The sequence below is a fragment of the Pseudopipra pipra genome, chromosome 7 (genome assembly GCF_036250125.1).
Source record: "Pseudopipra pipra isolate bDixPip1 chromosome 7, bDixPip1.hap1, whole genome shotgun sequence".
Lineage (NCBI taxonomy): Eukaryota > Metazoa > Chordata > Aves > Passeriformes > Pipridae > Pseudopipra > Pseudopipra pipra.
The window spans coordinates 1431016-1449745 of NC_087555.1; the positions used below are offsets into that span (position 1 = coordinate 1431016).

At 39.8% G+C, this 18730-nt stretch overlaps 1 protein-coding gene across 1 annotated transcript in view; it reads right to left on the minus strand.

Annotated features, from left to right (window-relative positions):
- Window positions 1-16625: 16625 nt before the first annotated feature.
- Window positions 16626-18730, minus strand: part of FAM171B (family with sequence similarity 171 member B) — a 30105-nt gene continuing 28000 nt past the window's right edge. The window contains exons 7-8 of the mRNA XM_064660170.1: window positions 18366-18489; window positions 16626-18093 (exon numbers count right to left, since the gene is read on the minus strand). Coding sequence (XP_064516240.1) covers window positions 16758-18093; window positions 18366-18489 — 1460 coding nt within the window. The 3' untranslated portion in view covers window positions 16626-16757. The remainder of the gene's footprint in view (window positions 18094-18365; window positions 18490-18730) is intronic.

The following is an 18730-nucleotide window of genomic DNA, read 5'->3' on the forward strand; positions in this document are numbered from 1 at the left end:
ATTTTTCAGGAACAAAAGAAGGGCCTCCATAAAGTTGTTCCTCACAAGGAATGTATCTACTTTTACCCGTATTAAAGATATTTAAAAATTATTCTTCCTGACTTGGCATTCATTAAGGTAGTATTTCTCAAAGTATATGTGCTGTTACCTTGAAAACCATCTCTTTCCTAAAAATATTGCATTTTTTTTGGTATTCTTTTATTTTAATTCTGAGAAAATTCGCATAATAAATATTCCCAGATGCCGAAAATGTAAATGAATAAACTGAAAACACCACTAACACAGCCCCAAAAAGCCCCTCAGCTGTGTACAGAGATCTTCCAGCAGCATTGTTGATGTTTTTAAAAAATCTTGAATTGCTGCCATATGGGCAAGATATGAAATCAGCTTTTAGCTGCATGGTGAGATTTTCTAGAGGAAGGTCCAACCTTCATGATGTTTGTAGGCAGTAAATACAACACAAGAGAAACACAGAATGTGGCTTATGTAGGTATAAAAGACAAAGTTTTTTCTAAGAATTGAGGATATATAAACAAATCTTTCAAAGAGAAATTACTAAGTTCTTCCCAGAATTAGAAGGAACAAGGAAGCTGAGATTTCCCCACAGGCAGAAACAGGATTTCTGCATTATCTTTCTTGCATCATAATAACTCACTACTGGTTGGAACAAAGACTTTGCCATCATTTGTCACTGGAGACAGGATTTTTTTCTTCTCTAACACTGGAGAATAAACCTTTCCAAACCTTTTACTCATCAAATGTGAAAGGCACCATCTCCTCAGTCACGTCATCCTGTTGCATTACAAAAAGTGGAGGTTTAACCATTTTTATGGCAGTGTCTGTGTGCTATGAAACGCACTCCTCCTCCTGGATCAGCGTGCTGAGAGGTGAATGAATGAGCCAAGGATTTATGGAATCCACTAAACTGTCATGTTCTTCAGAAATTATCCATTAATTAAAATTGGACCTAGAGTTCTACTGTTACATTTTCCAAAACCCGTTCACGGTCAGGATTCTGAAACAGGGCACTGATATTTGTCACTCCATTGCAAAACAAGAGCAGAGCCTTTATAAAGGATCCTGGCATCCTACAAACACCAGTATAAACAGGGATAGTGTCTCAAGTGGACAAAGCATCCTGACTCGAATTCACCTCATGGTGGTTCCCTAAAGAAATAAAGTTTCACAGAGATTTCCTCCCAGCTCTTATTCTATGAATTTCACCAGCTAACAGAATGACCGTGCCCAAAAATGCCTTTTACATCATAACTTTTGTAGTTCTAAATTTGCCATAGAGGTACAAAACAAAAACCAGAATGGAACAATTGTTTTATTACCCATTCTTTCGATCTAAGCTTTTCAATAATTTTACAGTCTGTGACTTAAAACCAGTACAACCCAACAGTAAGCCCATATGAGCAGGACTTCCTTTATCCTCACCAAAAAAAAAGGACCAACCAAACAGCCAAAACACCCTTCCTAGTTAAAGCAGATCAGTTTTTATACATTGCAAAGAACTCCAGCCCCCTCTTGTGACGAGCGATCAGAAGACAAGCACAGTTTCACAGTGTGATACCGCGCTGTTTGGAAGCAGTTTCCATCCAAATCAAATTCCTTTGGAAAGATCGGGAGACTGGAATGAAACAACTTCGACTGCACAACTTTCTGCTGATTTCTTCCCAGCATGAGAATGGATGTTACATGAGGAAGAGCATCACAATACAGTGACAGAATTCTGTCTCTGCTTGCTCTCCGGGCAATAGTGATTTTGCTTCCTGTAGTCACAATTCTCTCTCTCTCTGCCTCAGTTTAGATAAAAAGGTAGCATTCATATAAAATTGCACGAGGTGAGAACGAGAAGGGTTTTTTTTTTACCAGTCAGTATGAATTCCTTCCACCTCTCTCACATAAGGACTGTTAAGCCCACTATATCTCAAACAGGGGACACAAAACAACCTCCTGCACTGGCTTCATCCCATTAGGAATGGCATGCACCATGGAAATCCTCACGTGTGAACCAAATGTCTCATGGATATTAAAAGCAATTTTGGTCTAACCTCTTCTTCCAGTGGTGCATAATGAACACAGTTTTCAGGACTGCCATAACATTAGCCACATTTCTTTAATCACAGCACTTTTAGCATAAATTCTTGATGAATATGATTTGCAGAAGTGTAAGGGACTTAGAATGGAGGAACATGTGTAAAAATGCCCATTAATTTTTGACCTGGCTGACATAACTCTGTATCTGCATCTATGTAGATAGATACATCTATCAAACCACTTGCAGATTTTGTATCTCCCAAACAACAGTTCAGCAATGAACCAGCCTGTACTGCACTGACTTACTGACTCTACAAATGGAGAAATTCAGCTCCTGTGTACCACTGGAGCATTGGGAAACCACCAGCACCAATTTCCATTGCTGTCAATGGAAATGTTTCAGAGACCTATTCAGGGTATGAGAAAGCAGTGCTGTACTTTGGTCATTAGACCAGAGACCCCATTCCTCACTTCCCTGAAGGCATGGACCAGCAGTGGGCTTAAATCTACTTCTGCATCCTCTATTTGCACGGATATCTGTGTGTGTGTTATCCATGGCGTGGCCTAGGAATTCCAGGTAGCAGCAGTACCTCATAGTAGAGCTTGAGCCGGTCCTTGGAGACAGAAGCTGGAACTCAGTGTGCTGACCTGATTTGTTCTGTGCTGAGCAAAAGCCAGAGGGTAGGAACTAGTCTAATGTGTTGGGAAGAGTTCCCCGAGGCAGCAAACAATGGACCGGAAGCAGAAGAGGAGCTGCAAATAGATCCCAACTCAGCACTAACGAGCCTGGCTCCAAAACACTGAGAACATAAAGCTGCTGTTGAGCCACCTTCCACACTGCAAAATCACAGAGGAGTGGGAAACCTCCTTTTACCAACCCCCAGCATTTCATTGCACGAGCTCGCCGATACGTCGGACATCGTTTTAATCGAGATGTACCACACGCTGCGTGTGGAAATGAGGAAATCCGACACAAATTTAAGGCAGCTCACAACCTGCTTATTAATTGACAGCGGGAAATTGTGTCTGTTCTGATCCACTTCAAGCTCAATACTTTATCACTTAATCCCATTGCAGCTTTGCTCTTTACCAAATAAGCAATTGCTCTTCTAACATAATGCAGCCCAGCCTCAGGAGATGATACCACCTGTAAAAGGCTTTAGCTGGATACCTGTATTCAGGCTGTAATAATATTAAACCAATCAATAAGAGATAACCACCTTATACTGAAAGATACCCAGCATACAGAATGGTGTTAGTGGTTATAGTATTATATACTGCCTTAGCAGAGCTCCCTCAGCTTTTAACTATCCTGACGCTCTTCCTGTATTTGTCCTTTGCTGGACACAAGCAGGCTCACAGCTTCCTGTGTGATGGTGATAACATATGTCTGACTTTGTTGTTGGCAGCTGGAGTGAAGGGGAAGACAATGCCCTTTGACTCGTGAAAAGCAGTATAAAGCTTATCAGATCCTCTCCAGATATCACTGAAGGAAATGGGCTGGAAGAGTTGGCCCCACATAGGAAATATATATAAAAACCTGTCAGCACTGGTCTTTTTGAAATGTCATTAAAAACATACTTCTGCAAAGCTGAGTCCCTGCTAGACAATGTCATTTGTACAAACTGAACTGAAGTAAAAGTGGAGAGGAAGAACTACAGACCACACATTAAACTTAAATACACATCACTCAGCCAGTGGTACCAAGACTGCTTCACCTTGTGGTGCCAAAATAAACTTTTCTTGGTGATTATTTCTCTGGTCCACTTCCGAAGCAGAGCTCTAAAGGTCACGTATTGTATTAAACGTTACACACAACTTTTCCCACTAAGCAATTCTTTTTGGGGTGTGATTACCTGCAAAGCCTTCGACATGAACTGCAGAAAAATAAGAGCATGGACTGACCCCCACAAAAACCTAACAGAAGGTGTCTTTGCAGGCCAGTGTTAGGATAAAGTCCTTACTGCCCTGCCAGACATTGTAGGCAGCATTAGTATATAAGACTTGGAATAGGAATCATGTTGTTTGACATGGGTAAAACACGTACCTGATATACCTTGCACTATATGGTTACAAAAGCAGTTAAACAGCACCCATACAAAAGTTGTAAATGCAAAAAAAAAAATTCACTTGGACTTTTTTTTTTATATGATTGTTGAAAAAAAAAAATCCAAACAGAACACTGATAAACACAAGGATGAAAAGATTATGAGCAGAGATTCAGGGAACTCAATTTTTCCTTTTGATGTGCTCACTACACACCAGTTACAAAGCAATTTTTCAGTATCTTCACTGACATAACAGGGAACATCTGTTGTCATTACAACTGGAATGACTGCAAGGGGAAAAAAGAGAGAAAAAATATAATACAACATCCTCAAATTAGGTAACTGAAGGAAAAACCCCCAAATCTGCAGTTATCAGGTGAAGCATCAGCAGCTGAAGTGCTTCAAAATGTTCTCACAGAAAAGATATTAATTTGCTGGGATTTTGCTGCCCCTATATCAGCATTAATACAGAGTATATAATAAAATCTTGTGTTTCACACTCAGAACCCTATTCCTCTGAAACAATGGTTAAATCTTTTAGTAGTCATGAAATCACACTGGAGATCATTCTAATGGTGTCAATATAAGAACGTAAGCAGGAGTAAATATTATTTCCCATATTATTTAAAATATACTTTAGGATAACACCCAGGCAGGATTATTGGCAGGACTGAACACACAGTGTTGCAGTGCAGATCTGCCCCAATTTATCAATGCTGTGCTCTGCTCCAGGGACCTGTCAGAACCCAACTTCATCTTTCTGGCAGAGAGGAAGAGGGGAAGTTGGGTTTTCTCATATTGGGTCTTTGCTGGCTTTTTTCCTTATATTTATAGCTTTTGAAATTACATGGAAAGAATGCAGCTGGCTGATGTGGGCCAGAGATCTGTGCCCATGGGGCTTTGCTCAGAAAATTCTGTTTGGTTTCAGGAGCTCACAGAAGTCAGTGTTCCATCAGACAAATTCAAATCCCAAACCTGTGACCCTAATGATTATTAATAAAGCAGAAAGTAGCTCTGTCACCGTCAATTTATTGAGAGACCTGAACTGCCACTCCTTAAAAGGGAGATTGGTCTAAGCAGACAAGGCAGGGAAGGGGAGAAAGGAAAGTCCTGACAGAAAATTGAGTGATTTTGCTCAAGGTCATTCAGGAAGCCTGTAAAAGAACCAGGATGGTTAACTTTCCTCATTCCTGCTCTACCACAAGCTCATCCTACTTTTTAAGTCTTAAAATATTTAGGGCTTTTACCACTGAGTTAGTATCTCTGACAGGAGTTATATCTTCTATTTTCATTATTCGCAGGAGATTTCAGAAAAATTAGGATTATATTTCTGTTATCTGCTCGCTCGTATTTTGTTTAATTGTGTTTAATATAGAGGCCTCAAAAAAAAAAAAAAAACCAAAACAAACAAAAAACAACCAATCAAACAAAAAAACCCCACCAAACCAAAAAAAAACAAAACCAGTATATAAAGTAGCAAGATAAAAAAGTCACCTTCCTGCTCTCTGGCCCAGTAAATCTTGACAAGAAAGAGCCAGAATTCCCTTTGCTATATTATTTCATGTAGCTTAAATTCGGGAAATCAGAGACTTTCCAAGCATAGAGAAAATGGAGATTTGACCTTCCAGAGAGGTGGGAACCGAAATTTTCTTTGGTTTTCCATTTCAAAATTAAATTCAGAACCAGGCTCCAACAGTATCCAAAATTGCATCCCATGAGGGCAGAATAATCCACCGTTGGCTGGACACTTCATGGTGACAGTTCAGAGAGATGAAGGCAGAGGGATGATGCCACCGAGCTGTACCTCCTGCCCAGCCAACAAACCTTAGGAGTTCAAGCAGCTTCAGTGCACTGGCATTAAAAATGAAACTCTCCCTGCTTTAAAATACAACAAGACAACTCGAGAGGCACGTGCCATCTCGAAGAACATTTGAAAACAACCACGGTGTTGTTAGTTTTAAACACGGTTATTTCTGAAGACCATTAACACAGCTGAGTTCTGCCCCACAGCACAAGGGTCACCATACGTGGAATATGTTATTTAAGCCTCTAGGCATGTTGGCAAAGATCTGTACAGGCTGATCTGCTCCAGTGGGGAATAAAACGGAGTCATTTTGCATTCTGTGATGTTATAAGGGGATGAGGGTTAAGAATATTTGCACTCCAAGGCCAGTAAGCCAGATCAGATGAAAAGTCAATAAATACCAGGCTGGCTCTAGAACAGCAATAGTTCAAAAGGCAAACAGTTTGTAGGAGCAAGTTGACACATCTTGTGTCTTTTTAACTGCAAAAGGGAACGGTCTCTCATGGGTTACATATGAAAACCAAGCAGAACAATATTCCCAATTTTCTCACCAGAAGGACTCCCTATACCATTACGTGGGAAAAACATGTCCAAAATATGCCCAATGCAGCTCTTAATCTGTAACATTTTACTGCAACAGGTTCTTTTCTGAAGCTCTTTCTCTGAAGAAGTTCAACAAAATCTGTAACTTAGTCCTTTGCATGTGTTCCTAATCCTATCTTTCAGAAGTTGGACAAGGCACGTGCATTGTTACCCACCTTTCTCAAACCTAGCATTAAGAATTGTATACATCACAAACCCGTGGTTTGGCCTTAACTACTCTTAGAATTCCTCTTCCCTCAGAGCAGGTACTACACATTTCTGAAAGGCTTTTAACTGAATGGCATCTCATGTCTAGTGGGGGGAAAAAAGTGAAATATAATTTTTTATTTCCTAAAACATCATTCAGGAGAGATAACACAGGAGTAAAGAACAAGGAAAAGGACATGAGCAAGCTGGTCCAGCAGATTTAATACAAAGTCTGTGATACCCAGCTAAAAATTACACCTTGAGGACTCCCCCATCCCATTCACATCCCAGCAGGGCTCAAGTCACTTCTGACATGAGAGGGCACTTCAGAGATGCCGAGCACAGGACAGAAAGGATTTATAATGCCTTAAAAAAACATACATGGGACTTAAACTTCCATTAACACTTTATCTTGGAATCATGGGATGGCCTGGGTTGGAAGGGGACTTTAAAGATCATCTTGTTCCAACCCTGCTGCCACGGGCAGGGACACCTTCCACCAGCCCAGGTTGCTCCAAGCCCCGTCCAACCTGGCCTTGGACACTTCCAGGGGTGGGGCAGCCACAAATTCTCTGGGCAATTTGTGCCAGGGCCTCCCCACCCTCACAGGGAAGAACTTTTTCCGAATTTTATAGCCATCATATATCATTTCCCTAATATTACGTATTATATTATTATATATAATCTTATATATAATATTATTACATTACATAATATTATATATTATATAATATCATTATATAATACATATAATAATATATTACATAATATATTATATATAATATATATAAATATATAAATATATAAATATATAAATATATAATATATAATATATATTTATATATATTTATATATATTTTTATATATTTATATATTTATTTATATATATTTATTATGTATATAAATATATATAATATTATTAATATAATATTAAATTACATATATCTTATATAATATTATATACGATATTATGTATAATATTATTATATTAGATTATATATATCATGATATACGTATTATGGTGTATATTACATATAATATATATCATAATATACGTATTATGATATATAACAATACACTTATTTTTGTATATTTTATATATCCAGTAAAAAATGAAACAAATGACTCTTCTATTACAAAAAGACTGGTAACCATCAATCGTTTGAAGGACTGTTACAAGCGTTCAGCACGAATTGAAAAGCAGCGCATTTTTAGGGGCTACGGGGAGTGCAGCAGCTCCCTCTGGCGGCTGCCGCGGGGAGCAGAAAGCCGGTCAGCGCTCTCAAAGCTGGTCTGCTTTGAAAAATAAAAATAAAAATAAAACAAAACACGTGTGTTCCGAACGCGGAGAAGGAGCGCCGAGGGAGGGGAGCAGAGCGGCGGCCCCTTGGCTCTCTGAGGGCCCTGAGGCGGAGCCGCCCCCGCGCAATGGCGGCCGCGCCGTTGCCATGGCGACTGCCCGCCAGCTCGGCCGGGCCGGGCGGGGCACGTTCCCCTCGGGAATCGCGGGGGTGTGTGCAAATGGGAGAACCGGCCCGGCTGGAAAAGACCTCCGGGATCATCGCCTCCAGCCTACGACCGAACATCACCGTGTCGGCCGGACCGTGGCATTGAGAGCCACGTGCGGTCTTCCTTTAAATGCCTCCAGGCACCGGGACCGCACCGCCTCCCCGGGCAGCCCGTTCCGTCGCCTAATCACCCCTTCCGCGAAGAAATTCTTCCTAATGTCCAACCTAAACCTCCCCTGGCGCACCGTTAGACTGTGTCCTCTCAGCTATATGTCAGCGATGCCCCGCAGCTTTAGACCCTGGTTACCTGGGAGCGGAGCCCGGTGCCCACCTGGCTCCCCCCTCCTGGCAGGGAGTTGTAGAGCGATGAGGTCCCACCTGAGCCTCCTCTTCTCCAGGTGAGCCCCCCCGGCTCCCTCAGCCGCTCCTCATCACCCTCGTGCTCCAGACCCTTCCCCAGCCTCGTTGCCCTCCTCTGGACTGGAGATGTTTGTATATCAAATATATATGTTTATATACAAGAGCAGGAGTGTTTAAGTTGGAGCGAAGACAACCCTGGTGTCAAAAACTGTCAGGCAAGACCCATTTCACACTTCAAAAGAAGCCCCCGCAGCTCCCACCTGAGCCCCGACCCACCCCAAATGGCCCCATGAACCCCCACCCGGACATGCAGCATCACATAATTCAAGTTATCCCATTCTCTCCTCACTGTCTGGGATACATTACTCACCTCTGGATTCAATAGGCTGAATCGGAACCCACCACATCAACAGAAAATTATTGGGTTTGGCTAGGTTAGTTATTTTGGCGGTTAAAGGAGTGGGGCCAGGTGACTGAAGAATATAAGTTAGGAGTAAGACGAAGCCCTTGATTTAAATTAATTTTTTAAAGCCAATTTAAATGTTTTTAAACTAAATTTACTACAGTAAGATTACTCAGTTTCTGTCATCTAATCACACAATTTACATCCTCTGTAAAACTGCTGAAGATTCTTACAAGTCTGCTCCATTTAAATTGTAAAGTTAAACGAACAACATTTTTCACTGATGCTTTTACATATCGGATATTTTCATTATAAATTCTAGCATATTGCAGAAAAAGTATCAATTACCAACAGATCATGAGTTTAAATGTTGGCCTCTCTTGCATGTAGAGCTTATGAACTTTAAATTCATGAAGCAAAGCCTTCTTTATAGATCATATAGTCTTTATAGTCTTGTTGTTCCTTTATAGTCTTGTTTTTCCTCTCCCTCTCTCATGTTAAAATAAAAAAAAAAGAAAATAAAGGGAAAAAAAGGGGAAAAAAAAAAGAAAAAAGAAGAGAAAAGCACTATGCTGTTTAATTTTTGAAGAAATATTTTCCTAGAAAATCCTCCATAGTTCATGTCTAGTACTTAGAAGGAAAAACATTTTTACTCTGACTTAAACATATTTATAAAGGCCTTTTGGGATAAAATGCTGACTTGCTCAATATATTCAGTGAACAAAATTTACCTTACTGAAAACTTCACATACAGAAACATTTTTGATAAATAACTGTCTAGGACACCACTTCAGGTAAGAACTTGCACATGCAACACTATTAACTGTTTCTATGCCAGTTAGAAAAAACCAATTCACAACTTTTTTGGTCTGAAACACCCTGCAAATATTTGACAGAGTACTTGATCTCACCCAGAGAGCAGACAACACGTTCTTTGTACACAAACAAATATCCATGGGAAATAAAGCAAAGGGGTTTTAAGCTTGCTTTTAGTGCAGTGCATCTCCAAACAATTCTGTAGTAAATATTCGGACTGGCCTTTGCCAAATAAATAATTCAGGCACTATGTTATCATGAAGTGTGAGGTGCTTGTTAACCCAGCTCTTTATTCAGTTGTTTTTCCTTTGAGGTGTACCACGTGTGTTGACTGGCACCTGTGACACGAATCTTTCACTGGCTCTTGCCATCCTCCTCTCTTTGTTTTTAGACAGGTACCAAACATATTTTCTTTTTTGTCTCCTACTCTGTTCTATATAATAATTTACTTTAATTCCTCATTTGCAAATCATGTAGACCTCACATTGAATTTACTCAGCTAAAAACTAAGTAGCCACAGAAAGATAAGCAAAAATAGCACAATAAAATAAGAAAGTTGGATCATCCTCTCCCTGTATACCTTGCACCGTGGCACATTATAGAGACAGCAGGTGCACATATATCCTACCTTAACCTACCTTTCTCATATCTTTATGTAGAGAAGCCCTTGCAGTTGACAATGTGGTGCAAAAAAAAGGGGCCACAGTAACCAACATTAACTGGGAATATTTTGGAGGTTGTGAAGGACACATAATTTACAGGAGTAAATTTCATGACTTACAGGAGTGTTCATTGTTTCCATCTTGAGTTCAATTTACCTCAATTGTTTGGCATGTTACAGAAGAAAAATAAGAAACCTAGGGGTCTTCCACAACTTTCAGATTCATCAGCTCAAGGAAGAATATTTAAAAGCTTTAACTCAGAAAATTCTGGAGATACTGTATCTTCAGGAGAAACAAGATGCCTGCCTTTTTCCACACTGTCCATTATGACAAACGTGAAATATTCTTTTAACAGTTTCTTTACTTCAACAGAAAGGGCAATAAAAGGAGTTTGAATAAGAGCAGACAGTAATCAAGAATACTAATAAAGCAACAATTCACCTGAACGTAGTTAAAATTAAATGTACCTGGGAACTAATTCTCCTCATGTAGTTTAGGAACTCTTATTTTAAAGTACCTAACGGGTTTGCAATGGTTAAAAAAACCATGCAAATGCCCCCTGAGGCAGGGAAACCTTTGCAATGTGCTTGCCTGCAGTCTTGCAGGGTTTCTGAATGATGGTGTAAACACCCCAATGTGGCTTTTGTGAAGCACAGAAAAGAAAAAAGCTTGAGAAAAATCAGTGTTAGATGCAATTAAGAATAGGATATTACACGCTGAAGTTTAGCTTAAGCTTTTCCATATCACAATACTGTTGTGTTCTTCACCCTGGATTTAAGGGCTTTGATCTTATTTGTAGCTGGAATTGATGCCTCTGACTGTGCAGACATACAGAAATAATCTTTTACTTGTTCTTAGAGTCTCTAAGTGACAGAAAGTCTCTAAATAAAAGAATGGAGAAGATAGAGATTAGACATAAGAACAAAACCTGAAGTCATATTCTTCTCTGTGTACCCCTTTCCAATTGCAACAAAATCAATTTACATGAGGAATGATGGTAGCTGCACTAATCAGGACTCAAGAATCAGATTTAATGGTGGATACAGGAGTCTTTCTTCACAAGAAGTGGAACAGAGAATGTGACTGCATTAGAAGTGGTACCCTTAAGGATAACACTCTTTTTTTAATTGATATTTAGAAAAAAAATGCTGAGAGATGTATGTTCCTAAACAATGTATGACTTCAAAGATACTCAAATCAAAGTTATGGCACAGAGAACTTTTCAAAATTTTTATTATATTGCATAAGGTATAACATTTTACAAATCTTAGTTACATTTTCAGCAACAGATACACTGATACTGAATTTAAATACAGAGATGAAAAGACACCTCTGACAAAATATAAAAAGGTAGAAATACTGCAAACCAGGATGCCGAATATCAAGAATGCTTTACATAAACAATATCTATACCAGGGGGGTTTTGAAAATGATTGCCAAGGTAATGAAGTGTTTGTTGAAGAGAAGGCTCCAAAATGCAAGGTGGGGAGCCCAGTCAGTGCCATCAGTTCCCCTGCCCTGCACCATCCAGAGCCAGGTTTGTATGAACTCCATGCTCTAATGAGCACTAAAAACTGCCTTTCTACACAATAACATGTAAAAATAGTACTGTTCTAACATGGGCTGAAGTGCAACAAGTGCTTCAAAGGAATTAAATCAGTTAACTGGGAAATAAAGTACCAGGACATTTTGGGGAGAAGGAATTACAGGAATGTTCAGGAAGTCTTAAACCGACGGAAAAAAATGCATTTGGTAAAACAGTTTTCAAGCTTAGAGTGCTAACGAGAAAAATAATGACACAGTTTGCCCCTGCCAGTCTTAAAAAAAAACACAGAAACTGAAGGTTTTTTTTGTTTTGTAATCAGAACACAATGGATGCTGCTTTTAAAAGAATATGAAGCTCAGATTCAAATCATTAACCCCCCCTTCATATAAATTCTTTAACACAAATGTAGCTGCCTACTGTTAGAACTGTGGCACAAATTAGTGCCAACTACTACAAAAGAATGCTCATTTTAACTCTGTAGGCATAGTACTGTGTTTTGTATAATTCTACTGAATTTAAAAAAAAATACTTAAAAACCAGAAGCTTAGGTTATATAAACAATGCAGATTAGGCCCCAAATTGAGATAAAAATTGGTTCTAGAAAATAAGACTTAAATACCCATCTCCATAAACTCTCTGCTGCTACTGGCAAGGAAGGTTAGCAGCTGAAAAAAAAGGATTTTTATATTAGTTTTTATATATAAACATATATTAATTTCATTTTTGAAGTTAAAATCCCAGTCAGTTTGATACCTGTAAGTCCAGTGCCTTCAAAACACTCACTCTTGACATATGGAGTTGAATCAAATCCCATCTGTGCATTTTTTAAAAGATACTACTGTTCAGATTGCTAAAGATATATTTTTTTTAATTTCTTTTCAAACAGAAGATACAAAAACTAGGGCTTACAACAATTACCATCATCATCAACATGCAGGAGTCAGTATTCCAACATTAAAAAAAACACTAGATCTGTCTTTTAAAATATTATAAAAGCTACATAATCGTATGAATCGAGGCTTTTTTTTGGCTAACAGAAAAAAAAAAAAAAGCAAAATGTGCTTTTCAGATAGTCAGGTGTCCCACTGATAAAATAAGTCTGATGAAAGAGAAAGGCACTTCAGCAGGCTAATTAATCTTCAGATTTTATTTAATATGCAGCACTGGATGTAGTGTACTGCCTTTTCATCTGCACAGTGCTAGAGCAGCAGTGTGGTGAACCTGTGCCACTTTTCAACCAGAAGAGTTCAGACTGGGGCCCCTTCATTTCATCCTCTTTGGTACAAATTACTGCATAAAACAAAGCAGACAACTAAACACTCCTCCATCCTGAATTATTTTTGGCATGTCACCTCTAGCTCTGTGTTGGTTAATAATGTTCCTCAGCATCACATAATTTTTGCTGGCAGGCTTGTGACATACCAGACTTTTCTATAAAGATTTTTCCTGTTAATCAAATGGAATCTTTAAGTGATTCCCCCACCTTTTTTTTTTTTTTTATTCTCTAATATCTAGCATTTGCTAACAATCTGAAAAATACTGTCAGTTAGCTTATTCTAAGTCCCATATCCAGATTAGTGTGCATACAGCTGCACACTGTTCAGCCTGATTTAACTTACATCAGAGTACTGGCCTAAGCCACATGAGTTAATTAACAAAAACAAGTCTTGGCTATAACTCCACTAATCACCTTATTAAAAACAGGTAAGATCTGGAAGCCATACATCCTTCTGCAAGAACCCCCTCAACATCATGTATCATAACCATGGGGGGGAAACTTTCCTGAAGTTTATTAACTGCTTTTCACCTTAAAGATATGACCGAATTTGGTCCTGAGTGTTCTGTGTTTCCCTAACACCTTGCACTTAAAACTGTATCTACCTGGCTGTGGCTCTCCTTGTGCAAGAGCTGACAGCTCAGAGAAGTGCCTGGGGAAGAACTGAGACGTAATTCTTGCAAACATTTGTGTCCTTCAAAAAATCATTTCAGTGATCCTATAAGTTTGTATGTTGAAGTCACATACAGGAAATCACTACTTTGACCACGAATACAAATTTCATTGTGATATTCTGTCTTTTCCACGTTACACATACTGTCTGGTTATCTGTGGAATTAAAAGTTTTACAGCTCGGTGGAATCAAACTCCTTTTTTAAATGATCTAAAACCAAAAAGAATTTCAGTCACAGGTTCTTCCAGTGCATAAATTCCAACATGCAGCTGGAACATGAAGACTCAACACATTCTGTAAATACTGAATATAATTGTAAGAATTTTAGAGTTGGATTTCCAATCTTTTTTCTTTGATGACCAGATATCCTGGTGCAGAACAAGAACAATGGAGTGCCAAACTTCCTTCCTTTGAACTCACAAATAAAGCCATTTACAGTAGTCCATATTTTTTAATGATACAAGTGAGTTTGAGAAATTCAGTCTTTTTGGTATATACAATGAAAAAATGCATTAAAAAAAATCTGAAATTTCAAGTAGAGACACATGAATTTAATATTAACTCCTCAAAACTATTAGCTTGTCAAGGATTTTCTGTTATGTGCAACAGAACATATAATAGTCTCTTTTTGAAAAGGGAGCCACCAGAACCGATGCAAACAGGGCAATATTGAACCTCAAAAGTCACAGCAGCTTTCAGAAGAAATGTGCATATATAAATTGATTCCTACTAATGTATAGAACAAAGCAAGGGATGAAAATATCAGTATCTGGGGCTAGAGAGTCATACACAAAGTCCAATGAAACTGCATATTAAAAAAAAAAAGTATTGTGAAAATGTATTTTGTATAGGACAATTGAATTCCAGTTACCTAAAAGGAGAACCAAAGGCATGCTGATATGACAAGCCATCGTCACCTCTGAAGTAGATGAACTGTATAATTAAATCAGATTCTTTAGGCCAATTTAATTACACACTGTTTGCACACCTAACTCAAACTTATTTCACATTTTCATACTTGGAACTCAACAGGAACATTTCTTTCATGGAGCAGCTACACACCAGAAGCTGGACTGATGCATTGCTAGTACCAACCTGGTTACCTTCCATATTCTTCTAGAAACAACAGCAGACCACTTGACAATCCCAACATAACAGACATATTTCACATTAACATTTCCTGAGTAAATATTCCCAGAAGCCCAGCTGCATAGGATACTCCCTAACTCTTGAGTGTACTACAGGGCAGACAACCCAGCACATCTCACCCCACAATTCACATAAAGGCATTCTGTGTTTGGGTCTTGGTACAGAACTTTAACCAAGCTCTAAGGGAAATATTCATAAAGCTTTCTTTAGGATGATTTATAATCAAACTGCCAAAGCCAAAATGCTGGAACTTATTTCATCAGGGAAACAGCTTCAAAGCCACAGAAATACATTCTGTATACTACATGAAGCACATTAAGAGATACATCTACTTTTCTGTTAGCCAAAGCTGAAATGATCACTTTGACAAGATGAACATTAAAAATAAAGAATATTCTGATGGCCTTTCCTTCCTCTATACATATCTTTGTTACAATTCATGCATTCATGACTTTTGGTAAATTTAACTCTAAGATGAGTCATAAGTAGTATTTATATTGCATTATAGACCAAATTTTGCCATCTGCTCTCATGCTCATAACCCTCCCCCCCAACTTTTAAAGACTGTTTAACTCCTCTGCAAACCTAGACAAAAGCAGCTCAGGCTGGCAAAAATGTAGGCACATAAACCTCCAGTGATCTTCCATCATTCTGAACATAAAATAAAAAGCAATGCTGCCAAACTTTCCTGATAAAGAAACTATTTCAAAGGTGTTGGTTTGTCTAAACTTGCACACTTTTTCATCGTGGACCAACCTTTCTCTTATAAATAAGCAGGGATTCAAGATTGTGGGGCACAGCTGGCCCAAGAGCATGCAGATTTGAACTGGCAAAGAAGCCAAAACAAGACACTGGGCTCAGCAGCAGCTGCAGCTCCAAATGCTCCCAGAACCAGTCCTTTCCTGCTGGACGTGGACACCTCCCAGCAGATCTCAGTCTTCCACCTCCAGGGTTCATAACAAAGCAGATGGGAAACACCTCAGACAGCGGGACCGGGGACTGCAGCGGCCACAGACCTCGGGCACTGCCCCCTTCTGCCACTGCTGCGTGCAATTTGCACATGGATGGGCACACAGGGAGGGCAGGAATGCCACGGAGCTCCAATTTGCACATGGATGGGCACACAGGGAGGGCAGGAATGCCACGGAGCTCCGCTGAGAAATCCAGCAGAGCTCCTCTGCTGGTGTGGTGGGACCCACGGATGGAACGTTTTACGTCATACAAAGAAGTAGTAACGGATCCCTAGAAGAGTTCACATATAAAATACTGTACAGATGGTCACATGGATTAGGAACAAGGCTGAGGAATGGCTTTAACTAGGCTACCAGTGCATTAGCAACAAGTACAAAGAAATTAAAGCATGTGCCTACATTTCTCGCTGCGCATTCCCAGGGGTGTATCCAAGAACGACGGGCTAATTAAAATGTGGGCCTTCTCCACACTGCCAGCAAAATTAGGAAATGCAAAATTTTAGTGGTAGCATTTCCCTGTTTTCAATTCACGTTGAATATCAATCGCCCACTTGAAGTTTAGTAACTCAATCTGGACGTTACAAAAATGAAACTTTTCTTGATACTAGAAAACAACATTTTCCTTGTAAACCCAACACTGCAGAATTACAGAAGCAGCCAAGAGGTCAACGACTAGCAGGGAGAGCAACACCACAAAGCACAGTGTGTTTTAATTTATAGGAATAAGCGGCCTCTCCTCTCTTTTCTTCCAGATATTGGTTTTGCTATCTCTTTTTGTGAGAGGTGGTCTATCCCTTTTTTTAGCAGAAAGGATACCAGATTCATGACTTCCTGATACAGATTTTTTTCTTAGACCTTCCTCATCATGCTGTTCTACAACTGGCCCATTCCCTCCTTCCATAATGTGCCTCACAGCCTGGTCCTCTGGAGTGCAAACAGTGGTCCCGCTTTCACTGCTACTCAGATCCAGATCTTCCAAGTAAAGAATCTTAGAATGTGGCATACTTTTAATGAAAGTTTTCTCTCTCTCCAGTTTCCTGCTAGGATGATGCTCATTCATGTCCACACCAGAGTCCAGACTGGTGTCATTACTCTCTGTTTTTCTGCCTTTTTTCAGATCTATGAAAGAATGCCTCACTTGAGCTATTGGCTTCCCGTCCAAGGACACAAACCACGCTCGAGGGTGTGGAGATGGTTTTCCTTTGGAGAGTTCCAGCAACGTTTGTTCTGAAATTCCTTGGAGTTCAGATGAAAACGGAGTCATTACAACCGCTTCATTCAACGTCCCGGGAACAGAGACAGACTCCAGCAAGCTGTTGGTGTAGCGGCCCCAGCTGGAGGTTTGGGAAGGCAGGCCCTCTTCCCCATCCAGGGCACTGCTCTCGTCCCTGCAGGCAGCAGGCTGGGGGTGGGAATGCCCTGGCATTTTCGGCAGTGTCTGCATGTAACTGTCCCGGTCCATGGGCTCCATCATGGGGCCGTACACCAGCTGCCCTTTCCTTGGCAAAGTGGCTGATTTAGCAGGATGCAGTTGTTCCGGGGAGTGGAAAAGGTCAGAGGGCTGAAGAATAGCAATAGGTTGATTGTAAATATGCATGAGATGTTCAGGGATATGGGAAAGCCCATACATCTCCTCTTTCACTGACAGGTACCTGTTTGGGTCTGGAATGTCCCGGGGAGCCTGGGAAATAGCACTGGTACTGAGCTTTGGCTGCTGTAAATGCCTCACTCCAGCACTAGGCTCCAGGGAATGGGCTGAACTTCTGGACTGGCCAGTCTGACAGGAGGACTGGTAAGAAGCATCCTCGGTGTAGATTTTAAAGTTGTCCCGTGATTTTCCATCTTCTGTGTCTGTGGACACCCTCCTCGGAGGGCTGTACGAGGAAATCTTCGGTGTGTACAGCTGGGAGTTATCCTCCAACTTCAAAGAGCCTTTGACAGCGTTGATGTGATTTATGTGAGTTGTTGATGTTGTCTGGTCTCTTTTGATGACCTCCAGCTTAGTCGTGTTTTTCTCCTTCTTTTGTGTCCGATGACATTTATCCCTATGAAAAAAAGAGATGCAAAGTGACTGCAGAGAACACTAGGAAATATTAGACTGTTCACCAACAAAGCTGAAGACTGCATTTTGATTAAAAAATTACAGTGTAACGTGACATCACAAACTTAAAATGAAGTTCTGTAATAACAGGAATTTTTGAAGAAATATCAGGCTACACATTATTGCTAATGAAACAAGTCTCAACTTCAAAAGACTGTTTTATCAACCTCAAATTCCCTTCCTGACGAGCTTACTAGAGCTTCTCTTTTTGCTTACCTGCAGTAACAGAGAAGAACAGCAAAAAACCCGACGATGATGACAACAGTACCTCCCAGTATGGCCGTAAGGAACACTGTGTGATAGGCTGTTATGTCCTTGGAAACTGCACTAATAATGGATTCTAGATCGTCAAACAAAACCAAACAAGAATTAGATCTCAAAAACAAGTAATTCCACTTGATGGGCAGAGCTGTAGCTAATAAACTGAACTGTCCTTTTCCAGTGATTTTGAGTTCCGTTGCCTCTATGCTCATCCTTCCCTTTTCACCTTGCTATTTCAGCAAACTAGAAAATGTACAGTGGTTACAAAATAATGCACCTTCAAAGGTTCATCTCAAGAACTAAAGCCTTACCATGACATC